Raw genomic sequence first — 25,768 nt, forward strand, 5'->3', positions numbered from 1 at the left:
AGAAGACCAGAAGCAATGAGTGATTCATATCCTTTACTGTACATGTGATGCAAAACCCTGCCTGAAACATCCTGCAGCAAAAGTTCATTCAAACAGACCTCAGATCAGCTGAGCAGCTGTTACAGAGTCCTGCAGGATTCAAACTCCCTGTTTGCTTCTTCAATCTGATGTGATCAAAGGAAGTTAAATAATACATGCAAAGATACACGTGTAACAGCTCAGACTGTTACACTGTCACTTTATATGTCAGCTGTCAGAATCTTTAAAAAAAGGTACAATTATACTCAAACACAAAACAAATACCATTTACAGTTGTAGCCCCACCCACTTCAACCCCACCCTGCAAATCTCTAACAGGCTAGATAAATAGAAGCAAAATGTTCATGTTCTTACAGAAGCGTATAGATATAAATCAAATATACAGTTACATGCGTTCACCGTGACTGCTAGTTATCCAGTGTGTTCCGTCTGGCAAGAAGCTTTAAACACCTGTGCTCAGGTAAACGTGGCATCCAGCTGTGACACATCTGTCCAACGGAAAACTCGTGCTTTAACTGAATGGTTTAAAGAGGAACCAAATCACAAACTGAAATTCAAATCCAAAATATATGTTTTGTGACTGACAGTCTGAAACTGCAGGTTTGATATTTCCTTTTTAATGATTCATTACTTCCCATGTAACCATGTGAAAACCCGGGTGAGTGGTCTGAATTGAAGAGAATGATTTGATGCATAAATGCAAATATATTTTTTATCTAAATAAAATATGGGACAGCGATTAGACAGACTGTTGAATTTATGAGATGGTAAGCTTGTGATCAGCATGTCCATCCATTCATCAGTTTTCATCAATTGTGGGAGCAGTGTTGGTTACAGCTGTGGTTCCTCTTTAAAAAAGAAAAGCCCTTCAGGAACAAATGTGCTCCTCTTCATAATCTAGGATTTTGTATGGTGGCTGAGACAGAACACAAAGCAGAGACCTTTAGGCAGCTGTAAACACCACAGTTTACTGCTTAATGAGACTTTACTGCATCTCTTCACGTTTCTTCTTAAAGTGCTTTAAAATGAGATTCTTTTAACTCAGTTCTGAAAAGAATTGAGTCAAAAGAATCAAAAGATAGCTAAATCACATACCAGATATATGCATTGCTTCAACATATTAATATTATTTACAAATTTGATATATAATGACGTTCATCCAGCCTGGTGTGCTGCAGACATAATTAGCTTCTTTTAAAATAAAAGATTTGATCCTAAAATCAGCAGGGCGTCTGTGTGGGTGAGCTGAGAATCAAAGCTGTGAGATATTAGCTTTAGTTATCTTCCAGACATGATGCTGTGATGCAGGTTTGCTGTTTGCAAAGTGAAAACGTCTCGATAAAGTAGAGACTGGACTGGTTTTATGTGAAGCGGTTCACTGTGGACTGAGCTCTCTGCTGAGAAACAACTGGAGGCGGATTCAACTGTAGATGATGTCATTCAGATGCAGTTAAGCATCCTTCTTTCACTTTCAGAAGCACAGTGAGAGAATACTGCATCATTCACCTTACACTAATGGATGCAGCTTACGAACCAAGCTTGCTAGTGTCAGCTGATACATGAGCTATCCACCCTCTCATCTATTCAAAAAACCAACGTCGTGTCCATTCTTCATATGCAGTACAAGAAAACTGCTTGCCTGCAGTGAGACAAGGAACGAATGCAGAAAACAATGAAGTAAGAGGCATCCCGGCTTGGACATCTTGGCAAGGCTCTCCATGATTTTTCGGAGATCGTGGCCTTGCTATCAGATGCTGATAAACAACATCTGAAGCAGCCAGTTCATCGCGAGCCTCCTGACCAGCCTCACTCAGTGATTAAGCAAACAAATGAATTGCTCTGTGTGAGCATATGTGCGGTCAGTTAAGAGGAATTTCCTGCACTGGCTCGTGATAAATTCAGGACTTGTTGACTAATGAGCTGTGGTGTCGTGAGTGGACATTGGACACATCAAACAAAATGTTTGAGAAACCGCTCGGTAGCCAATGTAGTGTTCTTACAAACTCCTCTAACATCTCCAAAACCTCACAGCGATTAACTACTGTGGAACCAGCAAACAGTATAATGTTTCCTGCTAGGTAGCATACACTGTTGGCTGGCTTGCTTGTGTTTTCTCAGACTTTCTGTTGGTTCTGTCTTGGCCACCATAACTTTAAGTGTAAATGTAAATTGGATCTTTCTTGTCTCATCTCATTTTCTTTCCAGATCTGCATCTTTTCATTTCATTTTGGAAGCCCCTGTACAAAAAGAGGTAGAACGTGTGGTTTTAGATCGGATGAAAGGGGTTTATTTTCCACGAAGGTCAAATTTGGTATATTTGGGAGCTTAAACACTGAACATGTTTCTTAGCGAGTCGAGCAGTAAAATTGTTAGTAATAACTTGTCTAAAACCAAACTACAGTATGTACAGTGCAAATAAGATCGCATCGTCACTGCTGATAAAGTGTAAACAACACAACGTTTTACGAGAAGATCACAAACACGAGTTACTTACCTGAACGCTACACACTGGAGGAACTCTATTTACTCATACAGCTGCGTAATCACGGCAGCGGGTGTCGGCGGTAAATAGTAAAAAGGATTAAAAAACTCAGAGTTTTACAGCAACATGAAAGTCTGAAGCGTCTGAGCGCGCATGCTAAAAAAAGGGATGCAGAAGAAGAAGAAAAAGCCGAGAAATGAAGCTGCGCTCTCTCTCCTTGTCCATGAATAAAGAGCATCCGTTCATGCAGGTGAGCGCCAAGTCATTGTGTACGTTTAATAAAATACAATCAGTCTCTGTCCTGAGCATCACAGGAAAAGTCCGCTTTCTGCGTCAGGAGAAGAAGAAGCCCAAACATAATACTCAAGTCTCAGTTTGTCCCAGAGCAGGACTTAAAGGAAAAGATCAGCATGGATTTCAGTTTCATGTTTTTGTGTTAAGTATGGAGGAAATTCCACCTACACCTGCCAACAGACAGAAAGCATGAACATTAAACCTGGGATAGGATAGAAATAATTGATTATTGCCTCTTTGTGGAAATTGAACGAATTCCTTTTTCTTTTCAATTAGATTGTTAAATGTTTAGCTGCAGTAAAGGTCGGCCTGCGGTGCCACTCAGTTAGGGAATCCATACATTATCTGAATGTTGGACTTGAACTTGATTTTGTTAAACCCAAGCTGTGGTGCAAATCTAAATCACAGCAGGCACAATCACAATCTAGGCCCACAAACAGTCAGCTCTTTGCCAGATCTCACCCAAATGTTACCACAGAAACGCTAAAGAAAAGAAACAGAGTCAAAATTTGATCCTAATTCCTCAGGTACCGGATACATTCATCAAGCCCACATGATAGCAGTCCAAGTCTGTTTACGAGATCTGGGCTGTTAAGTCTGAAGGTGGTGGAAAGTGGACTTAAAGCTAGCTGCTTCTTTATTGCCAGTATTATGCTATGCTAAGCTAACTGTAGGACATGTGAGTCATAGTCAAATTTAGCAAAAGTGTTTGGTGCAAAATGTTGTAATGTCCCTTTAATGTGGGAGTCTGCAAAGACCAAAATAAATGTTTGCAGCAAAAATGAAGCACTTTTTTCCTCCCTGAAGAAAACCTGTCGTTTATTTCTCCGGCGATTAACCTCTTTGATGTTAGATGCAGATTTTGTAGGTGAATCTGGGTTATTAAAAACTCTGTATTAATAAACTGCTCAGTCAATAACTGCATTTAGTTGCAGTAATCCAGAAACTTTCTGGGTGTTAGTTTTTACTTTTCTAATGTGTGCTCCATTAAAGTTTACTTTGAACGCCACAGTGGCCTATTTCTGAAGTTTCCCCAAATCTCTACAACTGAGATAGTAAGTGCAGAGTTAGCAGAGTTAAAAATACTCCTCAATTCATCCTGTCAGAAATGAGCTATTCATCCGTCCCCCACACCCCCACCCAAAAAACACTTTCTTCAAATCTGCTAACTTCTGTAAGCCTGACACTAGGTAAGCATATACTGCCTGTAGCAGATGAAAACATAAAGATTTTGAACATTAAAAAATAATACATTTAAAAAGAAATACAAAAAACAGCAGAAAACAGTTTTGAGTTCTGAGTTTTTTGCATATATGGATAACTTTTACATACGTTCACCTTTTTATTTGAAATGTTAGCCATGTTTAATATTAACAGCTCAAACTGTAACATATTACAGAAAATAACAAAAAATAAGAACTTAAAAAATAATAGCTCCCTTTTGATACCGGTTGTAAGTAAGAAGGTGTGATAACAGACGCCATCATCCAGTGTCACTGATCGAGTGCTTCATTTTGGTTGTAAACACACACGTCACTGGTTCATTTCTGTGGTAAGACAAATAAATTGTAGCTCTTACGAGTTATTTTATTATTCGAATTTTTTCCAAATATGTTGAGTCTTTGCAAAAATATATTGAGTCTTGCTGATGTGCTGAGTAATTCAGAGCTACTTGATGAAGTGCTGTAGTGGGTGAGCTAAATGCTAACACACCCTCAGGTCCAAATGTGCACGGCCTTGATAACTGCTCCCCAGCATGCTGGTTATTTGTCACTGACTTAGCTTAACACGTCCACTGTCTCAGTGAAAATGAGCAAACAAGCTCGACAGTGCTGCTGAGATTGAAGTGCTTAACAGACAATTCACATTTATTACATTTCTTGTGTTTTTAGTCAACCCTCACATAAACGAGTGCTGATGGGGGAAATTATTTTTACTTCTCCTAAATAATCGAAGGCCTTTATACTTTTATACTAAAAAACAGAAGATAAAACACCTGCCCATCTTCAGAAATGTCCAGCGACCCCTCCATGAATCCGTATCTGTTAGCATATAAGCCAAAGAGATCCCAGACGTGTGGTGATGCGGGTTAAATGTGAGCTGCAGATTTTGGGTTTACTGTAATTTGGTCCAAATAAGTTCATTTAGCTGCTGAAAGCTGAACGTTTTTTACTTCTGTGTGAAACTGAAGCAGAGTCAGAATTTTTTTAATTTTGCCATGTGATCACTGGCAGTGGGTGGTCTTACTGGTAGGCTCCGCCCCAGATGTGAAGCCATTGCTGAGGTTGTTGGGACTCGGGGGTGAGCCCAGTGTGGGTGTGGCCCCAACTCTGGGGGTTGGCTCTATGACAGAGCAGCTTTTCTGCGGCGGCCGGGGTTGGACCAGCATGCTTTTAGGGATTACAGATACTTGTCGCAGCCCATCAGCGCGCAGTGGCGGTCTGGTGGGGATGGGCCCTGCGGGTGTGACATCAGAGCTGGGTAGTTTGGGGCTGTGTGGAGGAGAGGGGCTGAGGGCGTTTGGGTCAGCAGACTTCGATTCAACTTCCTGTGGCAACTGCTGGTCAGGAGGTGGAGCCTCTTTGTCTTTTTGGGTGGAGCATGCAGACTCAGGAGGCGGGTCCTGCTGCATGCTGCTCTGCCTGGAAGCCCCTGAACCTGGAATGTCACAGCTGTCTGTGCGACGCCGCGAACCTTCATGCATCCGACTTGTGGCCACGACAGCTTTCATGGCCGCCTGTCAGCACACAGAACAGTGAGTGAGCATTCAGGATCTTTTAAAAGTCTTTAAAGCAGATTTGTCAACTATGTTGAGTTGATATTTGCTTTCAGCTTCCTCTTCCCTGTTAAATATGTTTCTCTATTACCCTGTCCTGTAATTTCAATAAATTCAAAATGCCATGTAGAAAAAATATGATTTTGTTACCAACTGCCCGCTCGAATGTAAATCCTGTGATTGTTGAATTTACATTTTTATGCTGCACCCAGGCTCACCAGAGCCAGCTTTACTAAGATCTTTACTGACCTCATTCATGAAGTTTGAATCATCTGAAAGCCAACTCTTGGTGGGTGGAATCTGGAGCCCCGGTGAAGTTTCACCTGCAGTTTAACTAGTCTATGTGTGTGTATATAAAAGTTTAGGCCACATAGTATACAGGTGCAGATGCTCTGAGCAGATTTCATTTTGGGCTTTATGTACAAGAGTCATTCCCTAGTTTATCTCCCAAAATGTCAACTCAAATCTTAAAATGACAGAAAAGTCTTCTATGACCTTTGATGCCCACAAAACCAATCACTGTGAAATGAAACTATGACAAAGGACCAGCCTTAAGTTTGCGTCGAGCGTTGAACTCCTGTAGTTTCCTCTGGGTAGTATCCATATGAGAGAACCGGGCAGCTTTGCCCAGCACCCAGGGGTGCTGCAGGGCCTCCCGGACACTGAGGCGCTTGTGAGGGTCGAGGACAATCAGCTTACTGACCTGCGGACAAATCAGACAGGACAAACCGAGGCCTTCAAACAAGTCCAAGTCCAATCTATGAATAAATGTTAAGATTCAAGATGTAGAATCAGGCTCATGTGAATTATCAAGTCATTCACTTCATTCTGAATTCAAATCACACCAAGAAATGGATCTTTAGTCATCCAGAGGTAAAGGCCAAGATAATTTAGTGTGTCAAGTCATTCCATAAATCTCAATATCATTTCAAACAAGTCTCCACTCAAGTCAAGTCTAGTTTTAGTTTAGCATAAGCCTTAGTCGTGTTAGTCGACACCAACCAAAGATCCAACATGTACCAAGCCGTCCAAAAACAGCATCACAAATATACATCCAAGTCCAAAGTGATTCCAGACAAGTTAATATAAAGTGTGAAGTCCCAGTGATGTCACCAATCCCAGTCAATGCCCAGTATAAAGTCTTTCAGGTCAGTTTAAGTTTCTACTACGCTGTCCTGGGCAGCGAGAGTTTAAAACATGTCTGAGAGCTTTAAAATAAAGTGTGAGGTCCTGCACTTCTTCACATTTAACATAAATAATAATGTCAAATCATTGGTGTAACTCACCAGATCCTTAGCATTGAGGGAGACCTCGTCCCACCACGGAGAAACAAACTCATAGTCACAGTTGAGGATGCGACTATACATGTACTGATCCCCTCTTGGGTCGAAGAAGGGCTCAAACCCACAGAGTCTGGGGAAACAAACCAAAGGAAAGAGTCTAGGAAAGGACGCTTATTTTGCCACATCCCTTCTAGATGAGAAACCACAGCAGTGTGTCGGTCTCAGATCCATTTGAAGGCAGCATTAAAAGCTTAATTGCTGTCTGAGGAAAGCAGATAAACAGGATGCAGACTTTCACATTATGTCATTGTGTTAAATGGCTGTCATGAATCAGATGGGCCATAAAACTTATATACTGATGAGAGTGAGTCAGCGATGAATATTTTAGTATATATGTGTGAGTGTACGCTTGGACTGGCAGCAAGGTGTTAATGGACTCACAGGATGTAGAGGATCACGCCCACCGACCACATGTCCACCTCAGGGCCGTAGGCATTTCCCCGCAGGATCTCTGGAGCTGCAAGCAGAGGAGTCTGTTAGACAGCAGATGGCTGACAGAAGCTCTAACAGAGAGTTTTTGAAATCCCACAGAGAACACGCCACAGGGAACGCCTTACTGCCCACTCGCATATATCACTGCAACGCAGGTGAATAAACACATCTACTACTGATACTACACCTACTACAGCAACATCTACAGACACCATCCAGAGCGTCAGCTGCCATATCGTCACCACTTTAACTTTCCCCACACCTCAAAGTGCTGCTCATTGGCTGTTACTACACCACCAAGTCCTGCTGCTGTGCCATGTCGTATCACTGAGATTAAAGGTCCCACACTATGCTGGAGTGTTTGAGTCTTCCTCAAACACGATGTGCTGCTGTGGGAGAGACACCATCCAGTCATTCTGTGTTTGGTCCTAAAAATCTGGTGTTTAAACAGAAATCCTCTCTGGATGGTGTTACATGTCCAGTACTACCGTGAGCAACGCTGCAGTCGTTTTTGAGGATGTACTAATTAACTGACAACATTGTCAAAAATAGAAGCATCCTGCTCAGAGCAATGCTGAAAAATAATTTTAACGTTGTAACTTCTCATTATCTGGTTGTCCTTCAGCCTTCAGCCGATTAGAAGGATCACAGTGAAAATTGAGAATTTTCACATGACACTCGTAGCACTTCTCCATCACTCTTCTCTCATTCACTCGTTTATGCTTCTTTGCAGTAGTTTGTGTTGTCCTGTTTGTTGTTTCTGTGAGCTGAGTCTTATTTTTGCCATCGACTGTTTGCTCTGAGCCCGGGCTGGTCGCAGCAGATGGCAGCCCCACCCTGAGCCTTTTTCTGCTGGAAGTTTCTTCCTATTAAAAGGCAAATTTTTCTCTCTCTGATTGCCAAGTGCTGTTTATATCGGATCATTTGACTATTTTGTGCTGTAGGCTTTCAACCTACAGTACAAAGGACTTTGAGATGACTACTGTTGTGTGATTGGAGGCCATATAGATAAGAATACAGTGAGCTTAAGTGAATGTGGTATTCATAGCTACGCTACACACTACACGCTAAGTTTGGTACTCACCGCAATACCCCGGAGTACCGCAGACTGTCTTCATGGTCACCTGGTCATCTACGATTTTTGAAAGACCAAAGTCAGCTGTAAAAGAAGAGAATATTTTCTTTCATTCAGACTGAAGCGAGATAAAAACCTTGTAATGCATTTGTTTTGTTCAGTTTCCTGTTTCTATATTAAGAGAAATGAGGGGGTGAAGCAGTGGAGGTGGAGGAAAATGTGTTTTTCTGCAGGCAAGTCTCTGAACTAAAGGAAGGTGTTGGTGGAGAAGAGTTTCACTCGAAAGGAACGGAGGCTTCCATCTGTATCTGTTAGCCGAGGGCTCGCTGGCCATCTGGACGCAGGAGCTCCTCCAAAAATGAACCAAATTCTGAGCCAACAATATGTTTCTGTGAGTTTTTACCTCTCGGACTAAACAAGCTCGAAATATGATGCAGTCACAAGTTTAATGCCTCAAATGCAGCCAAAGACACTGAAGGTTGAGCTGTATGCAAAACCTCAGTTTAAGACTGATGCTAAATCTGTATGCAAATGTTTGGGCTCTCACAGCAAACTCCAGTGTTCATGCATATTTTCAGGGCCACAAGACGACCACGGTTTGTGGTTATTTTAAGAATGCTGATTTTTATTTTACATACAGTATAAGCACAATAGGAGCTGACATAATTGAGATGATAGGAGCAGATTTGAAAACAGTCTTTAGGGCAGTTACTGACATGTTATTTGCAAATGTTTAAAATTGAAGTAAACAAAGCAATAATTTCCTGTTGTTATGAGCCAGGAAACGAGTTTTGTTTTACTTTCATGTGTTTTAGATCATCGATGTCTCATCACAGTCATACTCGGCATTTCCAAACTGCACTGTTTCACCACTGATGATAACAGACAGCGTGGTCGATAATAACAGAAAAATATTTTCCACAACTTGTGTTGGAACATGATAAACTTGTCATTTCATTCTGTTGTATTCAGATGTGGAGGGTATGTAGAAAGTTTGTTACCTATCTTCAGCGGAGCATCCAGAGACAGGTCGGCGTACAGCAGATTCTCTGGTTTAAGGTCACGATGCACAACACCGTTCTCATGTAAATACTAAAGCACAGAGAAGAAAAGCATGAAAAACGTGGGAAAGATGATCCAGTTGTTGCCTCATCAAGCGGAAACTTCCTGGACTGAAAAATGAAGCCAGAGCTTAAGTGCATTTACTCTAATGGCCACTTGAAGCTTGAGGCTGGTCCAAAAGCGAGTCAGTCCCCATGGACTCCCAATTTAAAATCCCCAACTTTGCAGCAAAAATAAACACGTTTCTAGCATTAGAACTGGAATAGAGCCCAATATCAAAACTTTATCAAGGCGTAGTTTGCATCACAGGGCCATGGCCTCATCTCTTGACTATTCTTGTGGTGATGGTGCCTTTTACAGCATTTTAGTGCAATTATCTGGTAAATAACAAAACGGTGTACTGTTGATTATTCTAAAGGACCAGGTTTTTTTTGTATGTTATTTACAAATAAAGACAAGCAATCTAGCTGAAAGGGTGTTTTTCTTGTTTCCACAGACGCGCTCTTGTTTTTCTTTCCACAGTGACACACAGTGCTTGTTCATAGGGCGATCTTTGATTGTTGGGATTACCTCTGTATCATTATAGGGTCTTTACCCTGCAATATAAAGCATCTCAGGGTAAATGTTGTTGTGATTTGGCACTATATAAATGAAATTAAATAGATTATAACAGCTAGATGTGCTTTGTTGCTTGGTTTGGAGACAGTGGCACTTTAAAAAGACAGGAAACTAAGCTGGAGGTGGCTACGGTGAAGATTTTCCAAAGAGCTGGATGGACAGCATTAGGAATGAGTACATCAGAGGAACAGCTCAGGTTGAGCAGCAAAGATGTGCGTAGGAGAGATGGTTTATATATTGGACAAAGGATGTTGAAGATTGAGCTGCCAAACAGGAGGAAAAGAGCCACAGAGAAGGTTCACGTTACGGCTTGATGTTGAATCACAAAATCAGTTGCTGACATTGTGAGGAAGTCAAAGAGCCTCCTTCATGCTGGTGAAGGTGTGGGGTTGTAATTCAGAACAGGCAGACGGGCTCTGTGTCGTTTTCCACTTCTGCTTTTAAATATGGATTTCTTTTTATATTTTGTTTCTAACTTCAAACACAACCTTGTAGGGTCTTTACTCAGATGCTGAGAATCTGCTGTTAAAGCTGTTGCTGTGTTCAGGGGCTGCGGGATGTTTCTGTGCTACAGATTAATGCCACTCACATCACATACAACAAATACAACAGTACTGTAATCCTGCCCCCCCCCCCCCCCCCCCCCCCACACACACACACACACACACATAAAGGGGCGTATGTTTCTCTTGTAGATGTAGGTCAGCTGTGGTCAGTGTGTGCGAGTGTGTGCGTGCGTTAATCCTCTCTGGTTTTAATCTGTTCAGCAGCAGGATGGAAGCAGCTGTTACATAAGAGACCTGCAGCCACTGCACGCTGCTGCCATGTGCAACAACACTGACACCAGCAACACCTGCAACTAAATCAACCACGGCTACAGCAACTCCTGCAACTAAACAGGGTAATTTATGCAATTAATAATGTCACTTGCTATATATATAAATTACTGTAACTATGCCAACCACTGCAACTCATGCCGTACCTCCTACTAGACATGTCAATTACTGGCACTAAAACAAACCTGGTAACTACAGCAACGTATGTGACTTTAAATTAGCCAGCTATGTAACCAAGCAACCCAAAACACTTGCAGCTAAATCTAATCTATTGCTACAGCAGTAAGCCTGGTACCAAAAATCGCAAATCCTGCCAAAGCAGCAACACCTGCAAGTAAACATGGTTAATATCAAAATTAATTAAAACCTTGCAAATATAGCAACAACTTCTGCAGCTAAACCAACAAACAAACAACCTCCTCCCACAGCTAAACATGGTCGTTACCACAACTCATTCAACCTTTGCAACTACAGCAATACCTCCAACTGAGCCATGCTCAGAAACTATATATATATATATATATATATATATATATATATATATATATATATATATATATATATATATATATATATATATATATATATATATATATATATATATATATATATATATATATATATACATATCTCCCTCCATCCACAGGTCCCTCATCCTGAACCCCCTCAGTGAGATCATTAACAAGACTGGCTACGGATACCGACTACGGAACGGAGCAGTTGTCAGCCACCTCCTGTACATTGATGACATCAAGCTGTATGCCAAGAGTGAACGAGACATCGATTCACTGATCCACACTACCAGGCTATACAGCAATGACATTGGAATGTCGTTCGGACTGGAGAAGTGTAGTCGGATGGTATCAAAGAGAGGGAAGGTAGTCAGAACTGAGGGGATTGAACTACCAGAAGGCAACATTGCAGACATAGAGGACAGTTACAAGTACCTGGGGATCCCGCAGGCGAATGGGAACCATGAAGAGGCCGCTAGAAAGGCTGCAACCACCAAGTACCTGCAGAGGGTCAGGCAAGTCCTGAGGAGTCAGCTGAATGGTAAGAACAAGATCCGGGCCATCAACACGTACGCCCTGCCCGTGATCAGGTACCCTGCTGGGGTAATAGGCTGGCCAAAGGAGGAGATAGAAGCCACTGACATAAAGACAAGAAAGCTCCTTACCATGCATGGAGGGTTTCACCCCAAGTCCAGCACCCTGAGGCTGTACGCTAAGCGGAAGGAAGGGGGCCGGGGACTGGTGAGTGTCAGCACCACAGTCCAGGATGAGACAAGGAACATCCAAGAATACATTGGGAAGATGGCCCCAACTGACCGAGTGCTCAGTGAATACCTCAGGCAGCAGAAACCCAAGAAAGAGGAGGGAGACGAGGAACCATCATGGAAGGACAGGCCCCTGCACGGTATGTACCACCGGCAGATAGAGGAGGTGGCTGATATCCAGAAATCCTACCAGTGGCTGGACAAAGCTGGACTGAAAGACAGCACAGAGGCACTAATCATGGCAGCACAAGAACAAGCTCTGAGTACAAGATCCATAGAGGCTGGGGTCTATCACACCAGGCAAGACCCCAGGTGCAGGCTGTGTAAAGATGCCCCAGAGACAATCCAGCACATAACAGCAGGGTGCAAGATGCTAGCAGGCAAGGCATACATGGAACGCCATAACCAAGTGGCCGGCATAGTGTACAGGAACATCTGTGCGAGTATAACCTGGAAGTCCCGAGGTCAAAATGGGAGATGCCCCCAAGGGTGGTGGAGAATGACCGAGCTAAGATCCTGTGGGACTTTCAGATACAGACGGACAAAATGGTGGTGGCTAACCAACCGGACATAGTGGTGGTAGACAAACAGAAGAAGACGGCCGTAGTGATCGATGTAGCGGTTCCGAATGACAGCAATATCAGGAAGAAGGAACACGAGAAGCTGGAGGAATACCAAGGGCTCAGAGAAGAGCTCGAGAGGATGTGGAGGGTGAAGGTAACGGTGGTCCCCGTGGTAATCGGAGCACTAGGTGCGGTGACTCCCAAGCTAGGCGAGTGGCTCCAGCAGATCCCGGGAATAACATCGGAGATCTCTGTCCAGAAGAGCGCAGTCCTGGGAACAGCTAAGATACTGCGCAGGACCCTCAAGCTCCCAGGCCTCTGGTAGAGGACCCGAGCTTGAAGGATAAACCGCCCGCAGGGGCGTGCTGGGTGTTTTATATATATATATATATATATATATATATATATATATTAGGGGTGCAACGATATTCGTATCGATATTGAACCGTTCGATACAGTGCTTTCGGTTCGGTACGCATATGTATCGAACAATACAACATTTGTAATTTATTTTATCAACTTTCCTTCTGACGATGCTGTCTGTGTTGAGCGCTCAGTGAATCTGCGTTCGACTACTCCGCCTAGGCTGCACTGTCGAGCGCAGATCCACTGAGCGCTCAACACAGACAGCATAATCAGAAGGAAGAGCGCCGGGCACCTCCCCCACCCTCCCCCACCCTCATTCAGATCTGGCGTTTGGAATTATTTTGGTTTTCATGTGACGTATGACCCTGAAGGTAAGCGCGTCATGGACTAAAGTAAAACCGTATGTTGGATGTGCCATGCAATGCTCAATTACATGGGTGGGAACTAGTGTGTTAGCGCAGTTAGCTCGTTAACATGTTGGCCGTCTAGCCCCACGCACGGGGCGATCGGCGGTAGCTCGTTAACGGAGATTTGCCGTGTTGTGGCGTTAAGGTCATTTCAACGAGATTAACCTGAAAGCACTAGTGGGAACACAACGAATATGACTGCACATTTACGCCGACATCATCCTAGTGCAAAGACAAAAACAACAAGCATGCTACTAACTTTAGCCGAGTCATTTAGACAGCTGTTAGCACATGATTCTCCTTATGCTGCTGAGAATATAGCCCAGAAGAAGCGGATAGTATAGCTTTTATTTTGGAAAGAGCCATTTCTCTGTAATAAACTCTCTTTTCCAAAGATGAGTGATTCCTCAATCAGATACAGGGCTTGCAATATCGCTAGCCCGACGTCCCGGAGCTAGCAATTTTTTCAGTCGGGCTACCAAAATCTATCTCTGCCCTGCCCGTCGGGCTTTTGTAGGAAGGAAAAATATATGTCAATGCTTTTGCATTCTTTCAGAAATGTAGCTGGGTAATTATGTCATTGGCATCGGTGAGCCACTGTCAATATGTGACATATTGAAATCGCGTTTGAATTTGCGCTTGTTTTTTGCTTTCACTTTGCAATCGTGCAAACTGTGTATAGAGAGCGACAGCACTGATCTGTGAGTGATGATAATTTGTGCACCAATTCCTCTGACATCGTCTTATTAATCGTTAGCTTACTATGCAAACATGACAAGTGAAATCTCCCGCAGCAAGCTTAAACATGTGAGAGGTTGATCGCGCAGAGAATCGCTGAGCTTATGTGAGTGCGTGTGTAAAAGCAGCAGGATATATATTTTAGTTCTGCTGAGCCAAATAAGACAGGTCAGGGTGAAGAAGTGACAGCCAAAGAAAAGCTTACCGCAAAACGGAAAAGTTATGACAAATCAGACTATAAGGCAAAAAGAAAGTGCAGCTTTATGGTTTCATGGACAAAATAATTTCTGTGGCTGCAATATGACGAGCTAAATAACCAGGGCTGCACATAAGTGGTCCGCAGGTGCGCATTCGCTGTCAAAATAAAAAACACGCACAAGGGTTAGGGTTAAATTTAAAAACTGTACTTTTGAGTTAAAATATATATTTATAATTTTAATAAATGACAAATTAAAAAGGCATGAACATTTTTTTGTATCGAAAAAATATCGAACCGTGACACCAAAGTATCGAACCGAACCGAACCGTGAATTTTGTGTATCGTTGCACCCCCTATATATATATATATGTATATGTATATGTATGTCTAGTGGGCTACTGGAACAAGAAGGCAAGGGACGAAAAAAGGAGGAGATAGAAGCCACTGACATAAAGACAAGAAAGCTCCTGACCATGCATGGAGGGTTTCACCCCAAGTCCAGCACCCTGAGGCTGTACGCTAAGCGGAAGGAAGGGGGCCGGGGACTGGTGAGTGTCAGCACCACAGTCCAGGATGAGACAAGGAACATCCAAGAATACATTGGGAAGATGGCCCCAACTGACCGAGTGCTCAGTGAATACCTCAGGCAGCAGAAACCCAAGAAAGAGGAGGGAGACGAGGAACCATCATGGAAGGACAGGCCCCTGCACGGTATGTACCACCGGCAGATAGAGGAGGTGATAGGTACCAGTGGCTGGACAAAGCTGGACTGAAAGACAGCACAGAGGCACTAATCATGGCGGCACAAGAACAAGCTCTGAGTACAAGATCCATAGAGGCTGGGGTCTATCACACCAGGCAAGACCACATGTGCAGGCTGTGTAAAGATGCCCCAGAGACAATCCAGCACATAACAGCAGGGTGCAAGATGCTAGCAGGCAAGGCATACATGGAACGCCATAACCAAGTGGCCGGCATAGTGTACAGGAACATCTGTGCCGAGTATAACCTGGAAGTCCCGAGGTCAAAATGGGAGATGCCCCCAAGGGTGGTGGAGAATGACCGAGCTAAGATCCTGTGGGACTTCCAGATACAGACGGACAAAATGGTGGTGGCTAACCAACCGGACATAGTGGTGGTAGACAAACAGAAGAAGACGGCCGTAGTGATCGATGTAGCGGTTCCGAATGACAGCAATATCAGGAAGAAGGAACACGAGAAGCTGGAGAAATACCAAGGGCTCAGAGAAGAGCTCGAGAGGATGTGGAGGGTGAAGGTAACGGTGGTCCCCGTGGTAATCGGAGCACTAGGTGCGGTGACTCCCAAGCTAGGCGAGTGGCTCCAGCAGATCCCGGGAACAACATCAGAGATCTCTGTCCAGAAGAGCGCAGTCCTGGGAACAGCTAAGATACTGCGCAGGACCCTCAAGCTCCCAGGCCTCTGGTAGAGGACCCGAGCTTGAAGGATAAACCGCCCGTAGGGGCGTGCTGGGTGTTTAAAATTATCTCAACAGTATGTTTATATATCAACAGTATAAACACATCAACACCTGTGTTGGGTCCCCTGAGTTTGCCTTGACAGGCAGACACGCCTCTCAGCCTGAGTGTGTTTTGCATTATGCTTACAGAAAGAACCGCAGCTGCAACAAAAAGCTTCAGACGATCATCAAAAGATTGGGATGTCTCATGCTGGCGATAATGACATGTTATTATGATTCACTCGCTTCTTTAATCAGCTCATTCTGTGTGTCTGTGTTCAGTACAGTGTTGTATAAGCATGTCAGTGAATGCTTCTTGGTTTTGTATTAAGCATAGCACGCTGACCTTTAAATATGATTTCTTTGCCACTTCAACATTTGATCAAATCTGTTGAGAAACAGGAAGATTGTGATTCATCAGTTGGAGGAGGGCTCACGCCTACACGAGGAAAAAAATCCTCTTCTGAATGGCAAGATAGCAGACTCCTGTTAGAGCCGTATAATGTTTCTGTGCTAATGAAATGTCACATCTAGTTCTTTCAGATAAATATCAGCTTAATACGTTTCTAGTCAGCCTGTGACCAAAAAAAACGGTAAATTAGCTCCATCAGATGAGGATAAAAGCCCAACACCTTTGACAGTGTTGATTTAATTTTACATACATTGCCTCTACGGATTTGACGACCTGCTCTCCATGAAACCTTTCAGATCTATAAACAGACTGTTTAAAGCTGAGGTTTGGTGTGAGGCTGCACAGGCTGAGCAGAGCTGGTGGGGGCGAGCAGTAATCTAATGAGCAGAGGGGTGGATGGAGGTAAATGATCCACAGACAGCAGAGACGCTGCAGCTGATTGATCAGAAGCAGAAAACCCAGACAGAGCTCAGGTTCCCAGACCTTCTTCCATTTTAAGCCTTAAAATAACAGCAATTACTGCATGTCAAAAGAAGCTAAACGTGGAAACTACTGCAACTGAATTAACGACTACATCAAAAGAAGCACCTGCAACCAAACATGGCAATTGATGCGACACTGTAACTAAACATAGCAACCACATCAAACAAACAAACTAGTGGAATGACAGAAGCTGGAAATAAATATGGCAACTACTGCAAAATAATGCAGCCAAACAACTACGCGTCAACGGAGGAAACTGCAACTAAACATAGCAACTGCTGCAACCACACCAAGCAGTTACGAAGTATAAAGTATAGCAACACCAGCCAAATAGATCAAATTGAGCCTCAATGCCAGCTGTCAGCAGCTACTCTAAATAAACCTGCGACTACTGAAAATGTGATTAAGCATCACTACTGTGCAACTAAACCAATTACTGTAGTATCAGCAGCACCTGCAGCACGGAAGCTACTGCAACCAAACAACAACCATGAAACCAGCTACTGCAGTGGCAGCAAGACCTACAGCTACACAAGGAATCCACTCCAACTAAGCCAACCAATTTAAGCAACACATGTAACCAAACACAGGTCAAAAAATAAGCCTCTCCTGCAAGTACATCAACTACTGTAACAAAGGCAGCACCAGGGATTAAACATGGGAAGTACAGCAACTAAACCAAACAGCAGCTAAAGCTTTGCTTTTAAATTAATAACAGCAGCATTTGGGCCTGTAAGGGTTATTTATAGGCAAAGAGTCTGTTTTTGTAATTCCTCTCAGGATTTCTGTAGTTCCTCTCATTGCTCGTAGCCTGTAGAGGCCTTTGTTTCCACAATAATTCAATTTTTTATTACAATTTAATAAAACGTTGTCAAAGTCAAACCAGACACTGAATACAGCATCTTACCGCCACAGCCTCCAGAATCTGCTTGATGACATGAGCGGCATCTCTCTCACTGTAGTAACCACGTTCCACAATCCTGGAAACAAAAATACAGTCAAAGATAAAATGACATGAAAATCAAGAGCAGCATCTCTTTATCTGTTCTCTGATTGGTTACACTTTACTAATGTACGTGTTTGTCTGGTTCGGTGTTCCAACAGAGATGTTGGAACAAGCTGTTAGTTCTTTCATTCTCTTTGACTTTTGCATCTCAGTTTGGAAGTCTCAGGACAAAATGAGCAAACCGCTGTAGCTGTAGCTGTTGTAGCCTGTAAAAATGGCAACTTATGCAGTCAAAACAACCACATCACATTACACCAACAACGCCACCGAAACACAGCAACACCTGCTTCAACTAAACATGTTAATTTATGTAAATGACCAATCGCTGACACGGAAACTTCAGTAACACCTCCAGTAAACATGACAAGTTCTTTAATAACAGCATGAGTAACTTAACACAGGGGCCTCTGTGCCCAAACATAGAACTTCAGTTACAGAAACGTCTGTAACCGGACACAGCAACTCCTAAAACCCCCAAAGTACAGCAACATCTAACCATGGCAACCACTGCAACTACAGGAAAACTGCCAAGTTAAGTGATTGGTTCATTAGCAGGAATTGTGCTCTTAACTATAGCAACCAAACATCACAACTTTTGCAGCAAAACCAGCCTCTGCCACTACAGCCACACTGCCAACCCTGAACAAAACCATATACCAAAAATAGACGATTGCAACTTTCGCTACTCCACCAATCACAACAGCTGCTGCAGCAAATCTAAACACACCAACTCAACATCTGTAACTAAACATAACAACAAAATGGATCGAGCCAAACTCCACTATTCACCATCTCGATCAACACCTGCAACTGACCAACCAACACAACTGATGCAGCATGTGCAACCACTGATGATACAGCAATGCATATACCTACACACACCACTGAAACTAATGTAACAAATGCAGCACAGCAACTACTGCCATTACAACTGCACAACAGCTACTGTAACTGAACTGCAGACTACAGCCCAACTTGTAATCAAAGATTTCTCAAACTAAGCCAACCAGTGATACTTTCAATTAAACACAAAAACTACAGCAATGTCAGTAGGACAGCTAAAGCAGCTAATGTGAGTGTGTACGTACCGGTCAAAGAGCTCTCCTCCAGTCACCAACTCCAGCACCAGAGCAATGTCTGTGTCTGTCTCAAAGATCTCCTTCAGCTGGATCTGAGCCACAGGAAAGCACAAGAAGCCAGAAATATATTAAAAATGCATGAGCGAGTACTGAGAGTCATATATGTAAATAACAATGTCCATATAAAAATAGAACTTCTGTGGGACTGTTGTTATTTGCTCAAATTACTGGTAATTGAATAATTCACTGTAAGAGTGCAAAAATGTCCAGTTTTGTCAAAGCCATTGGTGTTCCTCAGTGACACATGAAGATGTCGTATAGAATAGCATCCTGGGTTTGGTTGTGTCATTCCCAACTCTAATGTGAACGATATAAGCACAATCTTTTCCTAAACCCTTTCAGGATTTTAAGTGTCTGAACCTGCTAATTATCTATCAGTGTAAAACCTAAACCTAACCTAACTAAGCACTTTATAGAACCTAATCTTAACCAAGTTGTTCCTATTCATCCATCCCTACATCCAATAATTCATTTCAGGGTGGATTAGATGTTAATTAATACAACTTAATCCCAGCCTAGGCCTGTAAACCTTTTCAAGGATCCTTCAGAGCCTAAACCCAGCCTTTAAAGCCTAAGTAGCTTTTAGTGCCAAAGCCTAACCACCAGGTAAACAACAGGCACTAACTGAAACTGCACTAATAGTGAAGGCAAAACCAACTGATTCTGCCTCTGGTACATAAACACTCAATATCACTTAAAACATGCTTGAGAAGAGCAAACACTTTGAAGTATTTTTGAACTTTCCAAGCAGGAACATAGTAACGAGATTTTTTTCATGTTTCCAGTCATCATTGTCCCAGATTCAACAAATAAAGAAACAAACATGAAACAGACAATAGACAGTTCAATACTTAAAGTACAATAAAAAAAGCACACACATCACGTACTTTGATGTGGTGCAGTTTATCGACCTGCTTTTAAAATAGTACTAAGAAAAGAAAAACAGAACTGATGCGTCAGTCTTGTCTTAAATAAAATATTAGAATACATGCTATAGCTTGCATACTTGGTAGATGAACTCTGGGCCATGCTCAGACTGAAATAAAGTTGAATCTAAATTCTTACAAGCTCATAAACAAGTGTTTTAGCTCACATTAAAGGGTCGTGTTTAAAATCAGTGATACAAAGAAAAGAGAGATTTATGGGGAAAATTTTAGAGTCGACTGAAAATAAGAGAGATTATTCAGTCACACCAGACCAGGTGAACATGAACAATAAAAATGAACTGATTTATTCTGCATATTATAAATTAAGTCATTAATTCATGTCCTGGCAGAACCCGAAGTGTCTGTTTTGGTGTTTTCTTCCATATTTTCATATTTTGCACTTATTTCAACTATTTGTGACTCACATGAATGGACCAAGAATAATTCCTCAAAGTTGTCCGCTGGACATTCTGGACTTTGTTTACACTAATTCGATTAGATGTGTGGTCATCTAATCGAATCACTTCATCACTAAATCACTTTAAGCATATTTGCACTGCACAAGACACAAATGTGGACACTGGACATTTTTATATATATATATATATATATATATAATTTTTTTTTTTCTTCATACATTCTTATATATTTCTATACTGTGTATTTGTGTATTGTGTATTTTGTTGTACAGTTATTTTATTTTCAACTTTAATTTTTATATTTTATCTTATTCCTTCCCAGTTAAATTTACCCTTTTTAATTTTCATATTTATTTCTTATTCATAGCCTTTTCTTTTTTTCTTTAGGTCACGAGCAGTTGTGTAAGCATTTCACTGCATATCGTACCGTGTATGACTGTATGTGACAAATAAAATTTGAATTTGAATTTGATTTGAAAGTTCACAACTCTACAACGCTTTTATCCAACGACATTAAAAGCTGGAGGAAAGTTTTGATTAAGTAATACATATAAATATTCTACGAGTGACCTGACTTGAACTAGACCGCTCACAGTCTGGGAGCTTATTGGCTGTCATCTGATAGATCATTTGGGGTCTAGTGGATCTCTGGGCTAAGACTTCCATTTCCACCCATCAAATAATTCTTTACAAATGCAGGTCCACGTTTAAGTTTCTGATGGTTTTGAAAATGCATTTCAGAAAAACGTTTACCTGTTTGCAGCCAAATGGAACCAAGGCTGGGTCCAAGAACAACCCAATTCCCACAGACTCCCTTAAACAAGCATCGTTACAGCTCGGCACAAAACCTAGTTTAGGCACTCAACCCTCTTTTCCATTCAGTTTAGTTTCATTTAGATAGTGCCAAACCACTCAAAGTGCTCTATAATGTAGGGTAAAGACCCTACAGTTATAGAGAGAAAACCCCAATAACATATATCGCATATACTTACAATGTTTGGGTGAGAAAGACGCAGCAGAACGCCGATTTCAGTGCGAACAATTTTCTTGTCAATCTGCAACAGAAGAAACATTATCAGAATGGACGGATTTACCCTTATAAGTCAAAATATAACAAATGTCTTCTGCTGAAACAGTGTTACCCTACAGATTTTTGAAGGTTTCCTGTATATCACAAAGATATTAGCAGCAGATCCGTCCGGGACGTTGGATTGGTAGCCACCAAGAATCAGAAGAACCCCATCAAACACAGTTTGGCAAACCAACACTTTGGCTCCTAGACTTTGACTTGCACTGTTCTAACTGGACAGTCTACGTTATTTTCTTCATCATTTCTTGCTAATAATGTTTCGACTCATCTGTGCACATGTTATATATTGTTGGACTGCTAAAGTCTCCATCATGCTGGTTCACTGACCGTTTTCTTGAGGACTTTGACAGCGTAGGGCTTCTGGGTCTGTTTCTCCTCACAGCGATACACAATAGAAGTCGCTCCTCTGGAAGGAAACACAAAACAGTTAAACCTGAACACTGCAAAGACCTGTGTGTACAACATGGAAACCAGTCTGAGCTACTGAAAAGGAGGAACTGAGATTCTTTAATTGGAGCCAAACAGGCACTTGAACTAAGTACTAAAATTTAGTTTCATTTTCAGGAAACACTGATAATTATTCTACTGTATGAATGACACAACATTTAGACTTTTTACTGGTTCCTGCTGGTACTTAAATGTTGGTGCAGTGAAAAAAACCCAAGAAACTAGTGTTTGTTCCACTGAAGGGCATTCAGACATGTTCCACTAGACCGAGGTAGGCAACTCCAGGCCTCGAGGGCCGGTGTCCTGCAGGTTTTAGATCTCACCCTGGGTCAACACACCTGAATCACATGATGAGCTCATTAACAGGCCTCTGGAGAAGTTCAAGCCATGCTGAGGAAGTAATTTAGCCATTTGAATCAGCTGTGTTGGATCAAGGACACATCTAAAACCTGCAGGACACCGGCCCTCGAGGCCTGGAGTTGGACACCCCTGCACTAGACTATACGACGGAGAATTAGGGCCACATTAAGAAAAAAAAAATGAATGTCCATTTTTATATTAAAGTCAAAATTTCAAGATTAATTTGAAATGCGGAGATTACAGTTGTCATGTAAAGCCAAACATCTGCCATGGCTCCTGTTCCCTCTACAAAATGCCTCGTGTGGATGAGTTAGTGAAACAAATTGATCGTTGTGTCTTGTTATACCGCATACATCCTCTTTATTGCACGAGGGTGTAACCATCAATATTCTCACAGCTGTCCACTGCCAGCCATTTCAACTCTTCCAGGTTTGTGTGGGGTTTTCTTTCTTTACAACCCCCACCACACTGTTCTTGTGCTAAAAGAGAAATAATTTCTCTTTTCAAAATAATTTCCTTAATTTTGAAGTACAATTTCACGACCTCATCTACACGAGGCTTTTTATAGAACTACAGCAGCTGTGGCAGCTCCACATTTTACACATCTCACACATTTCTCTCAAAATAGTATTTTTAAACCAATTAACATAGAGGCCTCGAATCTGTAGGTACTTTTGGTCCTACAAGAGGAAGTCCTTGTGTTTGAAACATGCACAACGGGTTCATCCATCCAATAATGCCCCAGCAGATTCTGCAATAGAATCTGGTAGTATGAAACTCAACTTATCTGTTACTCAAATTAAAAAGGTTTAGATAAGGTTTAACAGCTGGTGGACGTATACAAAAAAAATCAAGTTGAGTTTTTATTTGAGATGTTTTATTCCCATCTTTTCTGTTATGAGTGTGCTTTTTTCTTTTCACACCTGCCTGTTAAAGTTAGACTTAAGTTAGATTATAGCTGGAACAGAGTTGGGTTTCAGTTAGGATTAGAGTAAGATTACTTAAGGGTAAGTCCAATTAAGACATGGGATCACAACCACAACTCTGTGTGTATGTGTGTGTGTGGTTAGGGATCTGGTATTCTGCCGGGACAGATGGAGGAAACAGATCCATCTGAGAAGCAACCACAGACTCTCTCTCTCTCTCTCTCTCTCGCTCTCTCACACACACAGTCCTGGCTGGTCTCCATGGCAACAGGACACCTGGTAATAGAACTGGTGGCGGCATGCTCACACGTGTGATTTCACTGCTGACATCATTTTCATCATTTTCTGCAGATCTGCTGTCAGTGTTGTGGGTGTTGGTGTTTGCTGAGATAACAACAAACACAGTGTGTAAATACACACAGTCCACTGCACGCTGTAAACATTCAAACAACGAACAAACTGCCCGAGCTCCAAACAGTCTGCAGGTCTCTTTCACGACTCATCTTTGTTGTCTTTTAGCTCAAATTCCATGTTTGCTCTGACTTTTTATGGTTTTTAAACATGAGCCACCCAGACTGGCAGACACTGAAGCGTCAGAGCATCTGGAGCAAAAGCACAGCAGTATAAATGTACAGGATTAAAACTGCTGCAGTCAAAGTAGAGACGTGTAAGCTAAATGTACTTTAAGCAACCGAAGTACTTATTGATCAATGCAAGACATTTGAATGTATTTATTTCTATGTTGTCATTTTTTATGTTTCAAAATATCCACATCAATACTGACTTGAAAACCTGGAAGATATTAATATGATTTATTAATAAAAATCTGTAAAGTGTTCAAATATATTAATAAAATGTTTGACAAACTGTATTGTAAATTGTTCAAAAAAACTTGTATCGGCAAATGGAAATAATTCCCCTATCATCAAAAAGTAAGTATGAAATTGGATAGATGCCAGTACAATATTCCAATTTACCACCTAGATAGAGCTAAAAGCTAAATAACCAAATCAAATACTAGTCTTAAAAATGCAAAACCTCTTTGATAAAAAATATACCTCATTTTGAAAATCATTACAAATATGTATAGATACATACACCAGATAGATAGATTATACGCGTGCACCAAGCACGTGATGCAGCTGTGTTTTACTGTTATCAATATTTTTAACAACCTTCACTTAAATCTGCTTAAAGTGGCGCAGTCTGAAATCTTATATTGGTTACACAACGTGAATGTGCAGACAGCAAGATGCTGCGCATAAAACACATTTTCACTCTGTGATTACACAAGAAGACAAAGATTGCTGACAACATTTTGACACCAAAGCTCAAGCTTCGTTTTCTTGCTTCGGTGTTTCCCGTTAAATTCCAACAGGAACCAGTATTTAACCGGTACCTCATTCAAATGAGTAACTCTGTAATCCACGGGATGGATTATAAAGTGTGGCCAAAGTTAATCCTGAAGGATCACATGGACCCCTCATGCAGGCAACTTTGGCCCAATGAAGTGTCCATATGAACTCATCGGTTTTCCCCTGCCCCCCCATAATGTGGTCCAGACCTGCCCAGCTCCGAGCTCAGGGTGTAGAATTCCTCCACAGTCCCGTCCCGCCTTGATCCGTCCACCCAGAACTCCACCGGCTCCGAACCAGGCCGGGACGTCGGCATGATGATAGCAGACCTCCCCCAAACCAGCACCAAGAAGACTGGGACCGAGTCAAAGATCACACCAGTTCCGGGACCGGTTCAGACCGGGCCAGATGTGACCCGATCAGAACCAGGAACAGAGTAATCCCGATCAGATCTCAGATTTAAATCCAGCTCGGTAAAACCCAGATTAGAGTCACGGAGGGGGGATGATTCATGATCCTGATGGGCTTTAATCCAGACCAGCAGGGGGAGGAGGAGGAGGGGGATCCGCCTGCTCCTTCAAACTCTCAATCAGGACCGTTTATCTGTGAGGAAAGGGCAAAAACTAAAAGAAGAAAACAAATACACCGAACCCCCGGTGATGAGCACGGCTCTTTAATCCAGACTGAAGCTGGAGCCGGGATCCAGACGCTCCAGGTCCAGATGTGTCGCAGCTTCCATCGGGCCCTAAAAACCTCTCAGACGTCGGATCAGCTCAGTCCATCACCATCCTCCCGGGTTTAGGCTTAGTACCTCCGTGTTTTCACTGGCAGAAACGGACCGTCCGTCTCTCCGGAGCGCAGCAGCCTCCCTCCGGAGATGCAGCCCACAGAGCCACCACAGCAACACCGAAGAGCGGGTACGTGTCGGGAAACAGACTGCGAACACCGGGGTGAGTAGGTGGAGGGTGTCAGCGTTCGATGCTCAGGGGTCTGATTCCCGGGTAGGGCTGCTCCAGATGTCTGATGGATCTGCGGAGGGAGAGAGATGCTGCTGTAATCTCACAGCCCCGCCCCACCGCCACCCCGCAGACCAATCACAGCCCCGCGGGGGAGCCGAGTCGCACTCCTATTGGACCACCATCCTCTCAGTCACCGAAGTTCTGTCAGCAGCCTAAATACAGAAATAACCTAAATACATAAATGTACATTAGCGTGACATGTG

At 42.4% G+C, this 25,768-nt stretch overlaps 2 protein-coding genes across 3 annotated transcripts in view; one reads left to right on the top strand and one right to left on the bottom strand.

Annotated features, from left to right (window-relative positions):
• Positions 1-16: 16 nt before the first annotated feature.
• si:ch73-60h1.1 (calcium/calmodulin-dependent protein kinase type IV) lies at positions 17-25,763 on the bottom strand. Of its 2 annotated transcripts, none has more exons than XR_013901794.1 (12): positions 24,756-25,753; positions 21,786-21,864; positions 21,361-21,423; positions 18,973-19,055; positions 17,786-17,858; positions 9,443-9,533; positions 8,451-8,525; positions 7,316-7,391; positions 6,878-7,004; positions 6,142-6,294; positions 4,812-5,552; positions 17-2,985 (listed from the first exon to the last, which is right to left on the bottom strand). XR_013901794.1 is itself a non-coding variant. In XM_080289760.1 (12 exons), exons 1-12 carry the CDS (start codon positions 24,860-24,862, stop codon positions 2,945-2,947), a joined length of 1,458 nt encoding a protein of 485 aa, XP_080145886.1. In that variant the 5' UTR covers positions 24,863-25,763; the 3' UTR covers positions 17-2,944. The 2 variants fall into 2 exon arrangements, 1 of the variants encoding a protein (XP_080145886.1); XM_080289760.1 differs by having other exon boundaries at positions 5,063-5,552; positions 24,756-25,763.
• The window catches only part of LOC145420475 (uncharacterized), a 262,367-nt gene continuing 251,701 nt past the window's right edge, over positions 15,103-25,768 (top strand). The window contains exon 1 of the mRNA XM_080289762.1: positions 15,103-15,982. Coding sequence (XP_080145888.1) covers positions 15,195-15,953 — 759 coding nt within the window. The 5' untranslated portion in view covers positions 15,103-15,194 and the 3' untranslated portion in view covers positions 15,954-15,982. The remainder of the gene's footprint in view (positions 15,983-25,768) is intronic.

This window comes from Astatotilapia calliptera, chromosome 15 (assembly GCF_964374335.1).
Source record: "Astatotilapia calliptera chromosome 15, fAstCal68.1, whole genome shotgun sequence".
Lineage (NCBI taxonomy): Eukaryota > Metazoa > Chordata > Actinopteri > Cichliformes > Cichlidae > Astatotilapia > Astatotilapia calliptera.